A 14,368-nucleotide genomic window follows, 5' to 3' on the forward strand; every position below is an offset into this window, starting at 1 on the left:
CATTGGGTATGAACTGTACCTAACTGTTCCGACTTAACATACAAATTCGATTTAAAAACAGATTTAGGAATGGAACTCATTCGTAATCTGGGGACTAGCTGTATATAACATGGTGTTTCACATACTGTCCAAATCCCATAATGTCCTATTTCACAGAACGTATCGTGAATGTTAAACGATGCATGACTGTACTCTAAATGAAAAGTGAAAAAAACCTGATAAGAGGAAAAAAACCCAATAAGTGTGGATTTAAAAAACCTCTTTGGAGTATTATGTAGCCATTGAAAATGATCATCAGGCTATAGCACTGGGGGAAAGGGTCACAGCAAGTTGGGAAGATACAACATGTGGAACTGCACGCTGCATGTAATAAAGATCATGTGTTTCTACGAACCAGGACTAGAAGGAAAAGCTTGATTTTTTTGTGGGGGGGAGATGTCAGGAATCTAGGGAGATATTTTTCTTTCACTTTGAAATGCTTTATATTATGTGCAGTTTAAAAACCTTTCCAAAAGCCTGTTTAGCGTGGTCCCAGGACAGGGCAGGAGACGCAGCTGTTGCGTTTAGCAGGTTGCCTCCCTAATGTCCTTTTTTTATTTTTTTATTTTTATTGAGCTTCAAGTGAACGTTTACAAATCAAGTCAGTCTGTCACATATAAGTTTATATACACCTTACTCCATACTCCCACTTTCTCTCCCCCTAATGAGTCAGCCCTTCCAGTCTCTCCTTTCGTGACAATTTTGCCATCTTCCAACCCTCTCTACCCTCCCATCCCCCCTCCAGACAGGCGATGCCAACACAGTCTCGAGTGTCCACCTGATATAAATAGCTCACTCTTCATCAGCATCTCTCTCCTACCCACCGTCCAGTCCCTTCCATGTCTGATGAGTTGTCTTGGGGTATGGTTCCTGTCCTGTGCCAACAGAAGGTTTGGGGACCATGACCACCGGGATTCCTCTAGTCTCAGTCAGACCATTAAGTATGGTCTTTTTGTGAGAATTTGGGGTCTGCATCCCACTATCTCCTGCTCCTTCAGGGGTTCTCTGTTGCGCTCCGTGTCAGGGCAGTCGTCGATTGTGGCCGGGCACCATCTAGTTCTTCTGGTCTCAGGTTGATGTAGGTCTCTGGTTCATGTGGCCCTTTCTGTCTCTTGGGCTCATAGTTGTCATGTGACCTTGGTGTTCTTCATTCTCCTTTGATCCAGGTGGGTTGAGACCAATTGATGCATCTTAGATGGCCTCTTGTTAGCATTTAAGACCCCAGACGCCACATTTCAAAGTGGGATGCAGAATGTTTTCATAGTAGAATTATTTTGCCAATTGACTTAGAAGTCCCCTTAACTCATGGTCCCCAAACCCCCGCCCTTGTTCCGCTGACCTTCAAGGCATTCCTAATATCCTTTTGATAGTTCCCCTTATTTAAATTTTTTATTGTGCAGTTACTTTGTTTTATGTTTTTTTTTTTTTTAATCTTTTTATTGTTGTTGAAGATATACACAGCAAAACATACACCAATTCAACAATTTCTGCTTGTACGGTTCAGTGGCACTGATTACATTCTTCAGGTTGGGCAACCATTCTCGCCCTCCTTTTCCCAATTGTTCGACCACCATTCACATAAACTCATGCCCCCTAAGCTTCCTATCTAACCTTTCGAGTTGATGTCTGTTTGATCCCATATAGTTCTTTAAAAGAGCACAGTGCTCAACTGGAGAAAAATGTAGAACAAAATTCTAACTCAAAAAAAGACCAAACTTACTGGCCTGACAGAGACTGGAGAAACCCTGAGAGTATGGCCCCCAGACACCCTTTCAGCTGAGTAATGAAGTCACTCCTGAGGTTCACCCCTCAGCCATAGATTAGACATGCCCATAAAACAGAATGAGACTAAAGGGGCACACCAGCCCAGAGGCAAGGACTAGAAGACAGAAGGGGACAGGAAAGCTGGTAGATTGGGAACCCAAGGTCCAGAAGGGAAAGTGTTGACGTCTTGTTGGGTTGGTAACCAATGTCGTAAAACAATATGTGCACTAACTGTTTAATGAGAAGCTAGTTTGTTGTGTAAACCTTCATCTAAAGTACAATTAAGAAAAAAACCCACAATACTTAAAGCAGACATTGTTTACTAATTAAGCTAAACTGTCGTTTTGGTTTGGGGGTTCATTCAGCCTCCATGACTCCCCTAGTATCCTTTTGAGTATGCTCTTAGCTCTCTTCAGTGGTGGCTGAACCCACCTGTAGCCTTGAAAGGTAAGCATTAACCTGCCTGCTTCTGCCCACTTCAGCAGCTGCCAGGGTCCCAGGAGCCTGCTTTCCTGACACAGGTGGCAACGAGCTCAGCTGAGCCCTGTGGCCCCTGAATCACTGAATGTGGATGTTCTTGTCCAGTCTGGGGCGGGGGAGGGAGGCTTTAGTAGAAATCCCATTGTTTAGCATGACCTCTGCGGCTCTCCCCACCGACCTAACCCATGTATTGATCTTGGCACTGCTGCTAGCCCACGTCATTCCAGCATAGGTCCTGAAACCAAATAGCTGCGTCCTTGGCCTGGCAAGGCAGGCCCAGCCTCGTCTAATGAGAAGTCTTCCTGGAGGTGGGTGCAGAGGCTGTGGGGCCTCCTCACAGGCCTGCTTCTGAGGGAGCCTTGGCTCCCCTGGTCTTTGGAGGCAGAGAGGCCCTTAGGGGGATGCAGTGTGCTCCCTCTTCTTAAATACAGAGCCTAGCTTGGTCACCAGGCTCTGTAGCCATCAGGAGTGGACAGTGCCGGCTTGTAACTGCCTTCGCCTCCCACCTAGGCCTACAGTCGAGGGCTGTGGGTGGGCGGAATTCTCCCCTTTCCCTGCTAGCCACTGTGATGTTTGTGGCCCTGAACACCCGAGCCATGGGTGAAGGGAGCCGTTGGTGAAGGGAACCATGGGTGAAGGGAGCCATGGGTGAAAGGGCTGGCGTTTACCCAGATTTCTGGGATGGGCAGAGTGCCTGGTCTTGCAGCCTGAAGGAGGCCCGTGTGTGGCTGTGGAACCAGCTCCCAGATAGGTTCACTTCAGACAGAAGCAAGTCTTGCTATTGGTTGTGCTGGGCTTGGTGTTGCTAGAATGGTGTTTGGTTTAAAGAAGACTTCAGGGGATATTTCTGGTTAGGGCAGAAGTTGTTCTGCCATCGCTGGTGGGCTGCTTGTTGGTGACGGTAGAGGTGGAGGGAGGGAGCATTGAGCGCAACAGGCTTTGCAGTCACAGCTGGGAGCACTCCATGCCCCAGCCTCCCTCTCTGGCAGATAAGACACAGTGAATATTTGTTGAATGCTCTGGACCGCACCGCCCGCTATCCCCATGCCTTGGCTTCTCAGCACTTACTGCCCAGCTCCAACGCCAGCCTGACTTCTCTGAGGGACCCAGGCGTATGTGTGCTGGAGGAGTCCAGGCATGGATCTGAGTGAGAATGCCCACTCCTCAACGGGGCTGGGCGGCTCTGGGCAAGCGACTTGCCTCTCTGAGGCTGCTTCCTCATTTTCAAGTTGTTGTTCTTGTCCTTAGGTGCAGTTGAGTTGGCTCTGGCTCATAGCGACCCTGTGTACAACAGAACGAAAAGCTTCCCGGTCCTGCACCATTCTCACAATTGTTGCTATGCTTGAGCCCATTGTTGCAGTCACTGTGTCAATTCATCCTGTTGAGGGTTTTCCTCTTTATATCTGACCCTCTACCAAGCATGATGTCCTTCTCCAGGGACTGATCCCTCCTGATAACAAGTCCAAAGTACGCAAGACGTAGTCTCACTGTCCTCACTTCTAAGGAGCATTCTGGCTTATTTATAAGTTGGGGATAGGAAAACCTATTTTCCTGGGCGATTGATAGTCAAATGCGATTGTAAATTAACTGAGCGTGATGTTCAGAGGCAGGTGTTCATAACTGTCCCCTACCCCTCCTTCTCTTGGTCTGGGTCTTCTAAAGGGCATGTGGTATCCTTGGGTGTCTTCACTGGCTCAGTGGGACTCTTCACCAGAGCAGGTAGCCTTTTGGGGTATGGGGTTCAAGTGAATCTCCCTCTATGTACTGACGGAGAGTTGTCTTATTTATTACCCTGGACGGGTTTGGAGTCTGCAAAAGCAGCAGCCTGGGAGATCCTGTACTGTGATCGTTGCAGGCTGTTGAGCAGAGGAGCAACGTGTTGGGAAGGCTGGTCTCATGTTGGGAAGGCTGGTCTCGTGGGAACCTGGCTGCTGGGACTTCGGGGAGGCTGACTGCATGGGAATCACATGGGTGGCAGGGAGGCAGAGGACACTGAGCATTTACTTGGGTGGAGGAGAAGCCTTTGATTTGTGTGATTGGACAAGCCAGAGTGGAAGTGAGGACAGCTGAAGCCGAGCTGGCTGGGCCCTGGGTACTGCCCTTTGCTAGACCCACATGAAAGATGGTGACTAGTCATAGTGGTTCGCAGCCATGGGCTTCTGCCTTGGTTCTTGTGGACAACTTTGGGGCCCGCCCCCTCCCAGGGGGTGGTCCTGGCAGAGCTGGAGGATGCTCTGAGGCCCCCACCCTATGAGGGCCTGCGGGGCTTGTTTGTGCTGGGAGTGCAAACCAAGCCACCAGCTGGGGGCGCTGGTGAGGCTGCTGTGCTCCTGGGCCTCGCTCTCCCTCCTGTCTGGAGGAGCCAGCAGGTTTCCTGGAAAACAGCCCCTCCTGGAGTGAAGCCAGAGGCACCCCTCAGCGTGATCTGGAAGCCATTTAATGAGCCCAGAGAAGGCCTGGGCAGCCCCTCCTCTGGCTGATTAGACTTTTCCTTTTGTTATTTTCCTCCCAGGCCACCTGTCTCCTTGGCATTTTTGTCCCCGTTGGAATCTGGAAGCCTGGGTGGCACTGGATTTGGACCTGGGACCCTCATGGTTTCCTGGGGGCGAGGGGGTGGCTTATCGGGGAGCCTGACCTCACCTGGGTAAAGCCTTTCTGTGCGTGAGCTGGGCGGTGAGTGTCCAGTTGGTTCCTCTGGTGGCTGGTGGCCTGGCCGGGTCTGAGACCAGGCTTTCTAAGCCCTCCTGTTGGTTCGCTCAAAGCAGCAGCGTTTTCAGGCCGTGGCAGCCTCAGAAGAACCTCCTGAGTGAGAACGACCGTGCCAATGGAAAGGCCACAGTCCTGGCCCCGCTCTTCTTCCTGGGTGGCTGCGGACAAGTCCCTTAGCTCTAGGAACTCTGTTCCCTCATCTGTAAAATGGGGACAATACACACCTTTCCTACCTTACAGGGTGGCTACGCGAAGCTCTTTTGAGATAGCGAAATGTGTGTGATGGCATTTCAGAAGCTATAAAACCCCACAGATGTAAGAGATTATTATTTCATCATCATTATTCTGTAAACAAGTTTTGAAAAACGGAAACGCACATGGGCTTCTGTGCGGGCGGCCCACAAATTGTGAGGGTTGCCTTTTCACGTTAGTGCTCTGGAAGTGGAGCACTCTTACTGTACTCAGGGGTGGCCTCGGCAGCCTGACTTCCTTGCCTGTTCTCTTTGAACTATATTATCAAGATGGAATTTCAATCTGGTGGCAGCTGGCGCATAGATTGGTGTTTTGTTTCTTCTCATGTCTTAGTTGACTCCATGAAATGAGACAATGTTTTTAAAACCGGAAACTCCCATGATGTATGGTGGTAGTCAGTTGTGTTTTTTGGTGAATTAGAAACCTGTTTTTATTGAAAGTCTTCCTCAATTTGTCTGGTTCACTTTTCTGCCTTAGCAGTTAACCTGGTGACTATAATTCCATCTGTCTTTGAGACTGTATTCTGCTTATGATTTGGCACAATAGTTTATACATTCGCTCAGTTGTGTGTTGATCCTAGGGTATACCTTACCAGTCATTTCTTAAAGACAAAATCCCTGGTATTAATGTATTGTTTCAGTGAGTTACATCTTCCTCCCAAAAGTGGGAAGCAGGAAAATGCTGGCAGCTTGTGCGGGCTGGTTATGTAGTCTTACTGTACTGTGATGCTGTACCACGTGCGGAGATGGGGGCGTCAGCAGTTCTTGTGTGGCTGATGGAGTTGTATCTAATGCCTCTTTCCTTTTCTTCTCCCTTAGGACCTGGCTGTAAGTCACCATGGCGCAGCAAGCTGCTGATAAGTATCTCTATGTGGATAAAAACTTAATCAATAACCCACTGGCCCAGGCCGACTGGGCTGCCAAGAAGCTGGTGTGGGTGCCTTCCGACAAGAGTGGCTTTGAGCCCGCCAGCCTCAAGGAGGAGGTAGGCGAGGAGGCCATTGTGGAGCTGGTGGAGAATGGGAAGAAGGTGAAGGTGAACAAGGATGACATCCAGAAGATGAACCCACCCAAGTTCTCCAAAGTGGAGGACATGGCGGAGCTCACGTGCCTCAACGAGGCCTCGGTGCTGCACAACCTCAAGGAACGCTACTACTCAGGGCTCATCTACGTAAGTGGCTCCCTCGCCAACAAGGGGCTCTCCCCCTGGGCCCCGGCTCTCTGGTGGAGAAGGAGGCTTTAAGCAATGCTGGGTGACATCCTTGAACTTTGGTGCCTGAGCACCATGGTGGAATGCCCTGCATAGCATTACTTTTGTTCCCTGCATAGCGAAAAGCACGGGATACAGTGAAACCTGTGAGAGCCGAAACTCGACAGGGACTGCCTTGTTTTTCCCGGTCTCACAAGTTTTCCAGCCTTGTCAGGGTGCAGTCTTGTTACTTTTCTATCACTTGTTTTAGTGGAAAATATTTGAGTTTTCCTTCTGACAGGTTTCCACCGTACATAGGTTCCGGCTTTCGCAGGTTTTACTGTGGTAGTGAACAGGAAGCCTGTTGTAAACCCAGCGTAGGGAGACAAGCATGACATGTCTAGGGATGCCCACCAGCTGGCCTTGGTCTCCACCTTGAATCATGGGCGAGATATGAAGGTTCAGGCCAGTGTGGTAGATTCCTTATAAAGTAGGGGATGCCATTTCCTGGGTTCCCACCTTGTTCCTTCTGCACCACCTGGTCTCTGCTCACCACTTTGCCTTATCCCTTTTTGGTGTCTCTGCCATCTTGTTCTTCATAGAGACTTGCATTCCTGGGAAGTATGATTTAAGCAGAGATGAGCACCAGGAGTAAGACTGGAGTCAATCCATCCAGCTCTTTGGTGGCAGTTCCATGCAGGCTTGAAAAAGGAAAGTGTATTTAGAGTCCAGAGGACAGTGTGTACAAAGGTCCAGGACAGGAGCTATGTAGTAGGAAGACAGCTCATCGCCGTTTTGGAAACCATTAGGAAGCGGGCATTCACCCTTACCCCCGTAATAGGCTCCAAGCTCTTTGGCCCTCTGGGCAGAAAAAGCTCTTTCTACTGCCGACCCCAGAGTCCTTCCGTTCAATTCAAAGATATTTCCTTCTAGTTCTGTCCCTTGTAGGGAAGAAATAACTGGCTTTTATTATTCCTAAAATAGCTATTTATTCAAATATGCTGTTATATCCATCTTGGACTTCTTAGTCTTGGGGCTGGATAAACAGTTTTTGAAATTTTTTTCTGAGCTGGAGGGGAAAAAAAAAAACCCTGAGTGATTATTTGTTGCAGTCCTTTCATTTTACAGTTGGGAAGGCCAGGTCTCAGACTCAGGGGTTTGCTCGTGGTCACATGTGTAATATAAGGAGAAACTGGGCTCATCCCGTTTCGGGGATGGTGAGCAGTTCTCAAAGGGTCTGCCATTCCATTTTCTCTACAGCTTTGGAGTGACTTCCATACACAATTGCTCAGGACACTTACCTTATTCCATGGACCTGGTGTTTCTGAGTGCCCTGCATTCTGCTGAAGCCCTTTGTTGAGCCATGTGCCATTTTGGATTGCCCAGAAGCCCTGAGTGGGCCAGGCTATGTGTGAGGGCTGCGTTACCTCGCTCATGCTGAATCAGTCCACGATAACAGGTCCTCTCTTTCCTGCTGTTGATGACCACCTTTTGAGGATGAGGCTGATTAGCCAAGGACCCAGTAACAAGTAGATAGGTGGAACAGGCTACCCAGACTCTTAGAGACTAGCTTAGTTCAGACTTCCAACATGCCAAGTGGGAAGAATTAAGGCCCAGAGATGGCAAGGCATTCACCCAGGGTCACACAGCTAGATGATGACCGGGCTGAGCCTGGAATTTGGATTTCCTAACTCTCAACCCAGTCTCTGTGTTTCCTGATGAGACTAGTGTACTGGACCCAAGGAAAAACCCCCATCCCTGGGAGTATTAACCATGGAAATGCAGAGTAAGTGACTTGCAGTAAAACAAAGGGCCTTTAAGGAAGCATGCCTGCCTGCAGGGGTGAGATGGGAGCCACAGTCCTGTTGTCTGGGAGCAGGACGCTCCTCTTGGCTGGCTTTATAGCTCATGTTATACCTATTCTGCTGTGCTGCCACTAAGCTAGGACGGTCTCTGCCCAGGAAAGCAGAGTGATTCAGGGCCTGGAAGCTGGAGCCTTCGAGACTTGGCTTAAATCCCAGCTCTGCTGCTCACTCATGTAGCCGCTGCTCTTTATTACAAGTCTAAGGTAACCCCTGTGTCTCTGCTCGGCCGTTCACCGGTCTCTGTTCAATGTGGTCCTATAGAGGCTCACTGAGCATACGAATGACACGCATTTAACTCTGTTAGCCAGCTGCAAACGGTCATCCCCCCACACAGAGAGGGGATATTAGTTATTAAAGTGCATTCCACGGTAGTTGCTTCCTCTTTCCTCTGAAGGCAACACGTGGAGGGTTTACTCCATAGGCAGGGCCGCTGGGTAGTCCTTGAGTTTTCTCTCCAGAGCTCTAGCTGGAGGCATTAGCTCCTGGTTTTGCTCTTTTGCTGTAATCTTCCGTGTGCAGTTTCCCCTGCCTCCGGCCAGCTCCTGAGGTGGGGAAGTTGATGGTCTCTGAATGATCCTCATGGAGCCCCAGCAGGTGCAGAGTTGGGATAAGGTTAAAGCTTCGGCTGACTGACAGGCCATCTCACTCCCTGTCACCCTGTTTGCACACCCCCAGCTCCCCAGTTGCTGTCAAATCGGCTCCAACTCATGTTGACCCAGTGTGTGTCAGTGGAGCTGTGCTCCATGGGGTTTCCGATGGCCGATTTTTGAGCAGCAGATTGCCAGGCCTTTCCCCTGAGGCGCCTCTGGCTTGACTCGAACCTCCAACATTTCAGTTACCAGCAAGCGCGTTAATTCTTTGCACCACCCGGGGCCTCTTCTTTGCACACAGAGGTTCCAGTTGCCACCTTGGATGGAGCTTTTGTGTGCAGCGTCTGCCTGGCGTGGTGGGCGGCGTGGCTGATTCTGTGCAGCAGCTGGTCTGTCCTTTTCTGCAGGGGTGCGGCCCTGGGCGAGGGGGCGGCTGGGCACAAAGAGCCTCTGTGGCCTGTGAATGGAGCAGCGCCCTAACGTGGCGCGTGGGAGCAGAGCTGCTTGCTGTGTGTCTGGGCCTCTGAGACTGTTCCGCGAGAGCGGCCGCAGAGCCCACGTGGGCTGCAGGACTGATTCCACAGGCCTTCCTGTAATCAAATTCCCTGCTCTGATGGCATTAGCCAAGGAATCCTGAACCCCACGTAGAGCCCTTTGAGGGACCGTCTGTCCCCTCAGCTGTTAGAGAGACTTGTCCCAACCCCTCATGCCCTCTGTTGTCACTGACAGCTGTTTCAAAACATCTGGCTCTGTGGCCCTTCATAAATGTGTGGCCTGGTGTCCTTTGCTTTTATTGGGCTGAATTTCCTGGAGTGTGGGTTTTCTCAAACTTCAGGAACAAAGCTCGGTTGTTTTCAAGCTCCTGGGATGACCTCACTGCTCCCTGGCCTGCTATCTTGTCTCCCCCACTCGACTGACACTCACGTGGAGGAAAGACCAGAAAAGCCTCCTGCTTTGCTCCTGTCTTCCTGCCTGAGCCTGCAGGTTGGCAATACCGCATTTGGACCTCTGCTTCAGAGCTTCCCTGGTCCCTGGTGAAAAGAGTAGTTGGAGGGAAAACAAATGACTGGTTAACCCAGGAATAAAGGAAATCGAAGGCCCTGCATCCTCTCCTCCAAACAGAAGAGGCAGCCAGACACACTTGTTCATTTCCAACCTCAGCTGGTCTTTGGAATGCAGACCTGTATGTGGTATGGGAGTCCCTCAGAAATTCTGCCTTCAGTCTAACTTCTGCTTGTAAATTCCGAGTGCTGGGGCCTGTGGCTGTCGCCTGGGGAGGGTCTCAGTCTTTGTGATTGGTCCCTGCGTGGACCTTGTCTCTGGGTTCAACCAGAAGACCCATCCTCAGTTTTGGTGGGAGTAGAGGGGCAGGGTTAGAAGGGGCTGAGTTGGCACCCTGGCGTAGCCCCTCAGATATCTGTGGATTAGATATTTGCTGCTATGGGGAAAACAGTCAACAGTGAGGGGGTAAAACCAGTTACCACCGAGTTGACTTTGACAAATGGTGACCTCACGTGTGTCAGAGTAGAACTGTGCTCCACAGAGTTTTCAGTGGCTGATTTTTTGGAAGTAGATCATCAGGCCTTTCTTCCGAGGTACCTCTGGATGGACTCGAACCTCCAACCATTTGGTTAGCAGCCAAGCACTTCACTGTTTGCGCCACCAGGGACTCCAGTGAGGAAAACAAAAGGCTGTAATGAACTCTGAGAACTGGCCTCCATGAGCAAGGAGGTCTGGATTGGAGGTCATGAGACGTGGGTCTGGGCCCCCCCAGCTCTGCCATTGTCTGCCTTGGGACCTTCAGCTGTCACTTAACAGACTGAGAAATGCAAGTGTGTGTGACTTGTGGAGTGGCGAAGCCTCACCTAGCCAGACTTCTGGGCCTGTGGCACGCTTTCCCGGGAAGCGCGCTTGGCTCAGTCCAGGTACTTAAAGAGGGCTGCGCCCCCAAATGAGCCCCTATCACCAGCATGGGTAGTCTTGGAGGTCTCTCCCAGCTATTAAAAAAAAAGTTATTTTTTGGTAGGTGAGGTGGATCATGAAAAAAAAATAGCAGAAAAAGAATAAGTAGCCCCAAGTTAATGTAGATTTTGCCTTAATGTGGACTGACCTCCGTATAAACTGTTGCCTTTAGAAAATGCTTTCCTGGCCTTCTTGGAAGGAGCCTTGGTGGCATAGTAGTTAAAACACTTGGCTGCTAACCAAATAGTCAGTGATTTGAACTCACCAGCTGCTCCGTGGGAGAAAGATATAGCGCTCTCCTCCAGTAAAGATTGCAGCCTTGGAAACCCTGTGAGGCAGTTTTCTGCCCTATAGGGTCGCTGTGAGTGAGAATTGACTCAGTGGCAATAGGTTGGGCTCTTCTAGCTGCTCTTCAAGGCTGGCTGGGTGCTGTGTCAAGCACTTTATCTTCTTTAATCCTCACAGCTGCTCAGTGAGTTAGAGACTTGCCTGTTCCATTGTATAGATTGAGAAATGGAGGGAGAGAGAGGCTAAGAAACTTGCCTTCTCTGGGATTTGAACCCAGGGCGTCTGACTCTAGGGTCTGATTTTAACTTGGTCAAGTCAGACTTGGAGTAGTGGGTATCTTTTAGGGTGCTTCATGTTAAGGATATTGACTGATTGGGTGCCCTCCAGAGAGGAGCCTTGGAGAAGGCTTGAGTGGCGGGGGGACATGAAAGTGGTCTTTTAAGTTTTTGAAAGCTTTTCATGTGAATGACTTTAAAAGGTTCCAGAGAGGAAATGTTCTGTCAGTGTTCGTCTAGCCCATAAAAGATAGGACTGCTTTCGGGGCACAGTGGGTTTTCCCAAGGCTAGAATGGTTTCGGGTCCAACGTCTCTGAGAATCGTTCGGTGCAGAATAATCTGGGTTTCTGCACGGTCCGCTGTGCTGTAGCTGCATCCTTTTCTCTTTGTGCCTCTCTCACGGTGACAAACACGTCTCTCGTTGTCCTTGGATACCAGCTTTGTAACTGGACTTGTACTGTACTCGAAGCCTGCACCAGGTCTTGCCCGAGGCTCACCCCCCATCGACACACACGCAGTGCAGCTGAGGGAGGGCCTGAATGGAAAGGACAGAGAGATGATGCTGGTGTGCCCCTCACCTGCAGCAGGTCTGCTGGAGCAGGGCCAGAGACAACGAGGGGGCCTGGCAGTGCTTCCGTGCTCAGGCTGAGTCGAGGGACTTTGAAGCTGCAGGGACTTCGCCACCTAGTTTTCACACCGTTGAGAATCAGACTTCCTAATCCCTTCCTCTTTGCCACTCTTTTCTTTAGACCTACTCAGGCCTGTTCTGTGTGGTCATCAATCCTTACAAGAACCTGCCCATCTACTCCGAAGAGATCGTGGAAATGTACAAGGGCAAGAAGAGGCATGAGATGCCCCCCCACATCTACGCCATCACAGACACTGCCTACAGGAGTATGATGCAAGGTGAGTGTCCTGGGGCAGAGGCCCTCCTAGTTGTCTGAGTCTTCACCATGCCTCGTTCACCTGCTTCCTGTGGCCTCATTGGGCCCTCAGTAGGGGCTGATTCACTCTCAGTGTCATGTTGATCTAGTGGCTGGGTCAGCCCTGATAGCCCTGGTGATGGGGTGCACCATGGAGGTCTGAAACTGTTGTTATGAGAGCCAAAGCCAATGGCTACCCAAAGGGTATGTTTGTGTGTTGATAGATGGTTCTAGAAGCTTTAAAAAATACACTTCCTATTTTCCCAGTTTCTCATGCCAGCCCTCCCTACTCTCTCCCCAGTCTCTTCCTCTACCAGTTGCTCCCCTTCCTCCATTGTTTTCACCTCTCCCTCTCTTGCTCCTTCCTCATTGACTGGAAACATGCTTGAGTTTTCCACCTTTAAGAAATGAGCACAGAACCTCTCCTGGGCACTCATCTCCCTCTGCCTTGTCTCTGTGCTCACTCTGTCCCATGACAGTGAAGCTTTTTGGAGGAAGAGTGTGCTCACCCCCTCCCTTCTGCCTGCCAGCACCGCTCCTGGCCCTGCGTATCTGGCCCACCCACTTCTCCAGACTGTCAGGCAAAGGTCACCCCTCACTTCCTTCTTGGTACATTTGTACTCCTGAGTGCTCATCTTACCTAACCTCTCTCCAGCATTGGACAATCTTGACCACTCCCTTCTGAAACTCTTTACTTCCTGGGGCCCTCTCTCTGGTTCCTCTAATCTCTCTCTTCCCCAACTACTTGGCTCTCTTAGCACCCTCCCTGCCCCACCTGTTGGTGCCCTTGGTGTCTCGTCCTCAGCCCGCTGGTCCTCTCTGAGTATTCCCCTGATGTTGTCTGTTGTATTCTAGGACCTGGCTGCTGTTGTGGTCATTAGCTGCTTTTGAGTTATCCCGACTCACAGCTACCTCATGTGTACAGAGTAGAACTGTGGCACAGGGCTCTCAAGGCTGTGGCCTTGCAGAAGCAGATTGCAAGGCCTGTCTTCGGAGTTGCCTCTGGGTGGGTTTGAACAACCGACCTTTCAGCTGTGCTCAACCGATCGCATCACTCAGGGACTCCTTGAGTATTCTTCGGGACAGTGGCCTTACGCACTTGTAGTACTTCACCATCGCTTTCAGGCTGTGACCAGCACCCTCAGCTGATAGCCGCCAGCCATTCACTCGCAGCTGCCTCCCCCATGCTGCCTTTTCTCCACTCACCCAGCCACCAGGCCTGGAAGCCAAGGGCCAACTTCTACTCCTCTCTCCCCTTTCCCCAAGTCAGTCGACACTTCCTGTAGATTTTATCCCTTTCAGTATTTCCGATCCCCCGCTTTTTGACCCCACAACCATGGCCTTAGTTTCAGCCTCCACAATTTCTTTGCCTGCACTATTGCTTTGAAGCCCTGGTGGCACAGTGGTTAAGGGCTCTGGCTGCTAACCAAAAGGTTGGCAGTTCGAAACCACCAGCCACTTCTTGGAAACCCTATGGGGCAGTTCTGCTGTGTCCTATAGGGTTGCTGTAAGTCGGAATCGACTTGATGGCAGCGGTTTTTTTTTTTTTTTTTAATGGCTTCTTAACCTTCACTTTTAATGGAGCCCCCCTCCCCCCTACTTCCACCAGAGGATCATCTTTCTGGAATGTAAATCTGATCAAACCCCTGGTATGAAATCTTGAAAAATCTTGAAAAGGCTTCCCATTGCCACCAGGATGACACTTAAACTCCCTAGCAGCATAAAAAAATTTCATAAGTGGCCTCTTTTTTTAAAGACTGAAGCATCACTGTCCTCAAGGGAGAGTAACTGAGCCAGATTTCCATCAGCGCTCTAGCGATGCTTTGTTTGACTTTGGTGTTTACGTGTTTGTTGTCACGTAGATAGGGACAGGGCCCATGTTGTTTTTATATTCTTAGGGCTTAGCTTGGTACCTGGCATATGGTCAACATTTAATGTAATTCTAACTCAAATCCAACTTCCATGCAGGGCCATATTCTCATATCTTGTATTAGTAGTGGGTTTTCATGACCTATTACACATGCATCCTTTT

At 50.1% G+C, this 14,368-nt stretch overlaps 1 protein-coding gene across 2 annotated transcripts in view; it reads left to right on the forward strand.

Moving 5' to 3' along the window:
• MYH9 (myosin heavy chain 9) overlaps positions 1–14,368 on the forward strand; it is a 104,811-nt gene that overhangs the window by 31,659 nt on the left and 58,784 nt on the right. For both annotated transcript variants that reach the window (XM_064283622.1, XM_064283623.1), the window contains exons 2-3: positions 6,063–6,414; positions 12,163–12,319. In XM_064283622.1, coding sequence (XP_064139692.1) covers positions 6,082–6,414; positions 12,163–12,319 — 490 coding nt within the window. In that variant the 5' untranslated portion in view covers positions 6,063–6,081. The remainder of the gene's footprint in view (positions 1–6,062; positions 6,415–12,162; positions 12,320–14,368) is intronic.

Source organism: Loxodonta africana, chromosome 4 (assembly GCF_030014295.1).
Source record: "Loxodonta africana isolate mLoxAfr1 chromosome 4, mLoxAfr1.hap2, whole genome shotgun sequence".
In the NCBI taxonomy this organism is placed as follows: Eukaryota; Metazoa; Chordata; class Mammalia; order Proboscidea; family Elephantidae; genus Loxodonta; species Loxodonta africana.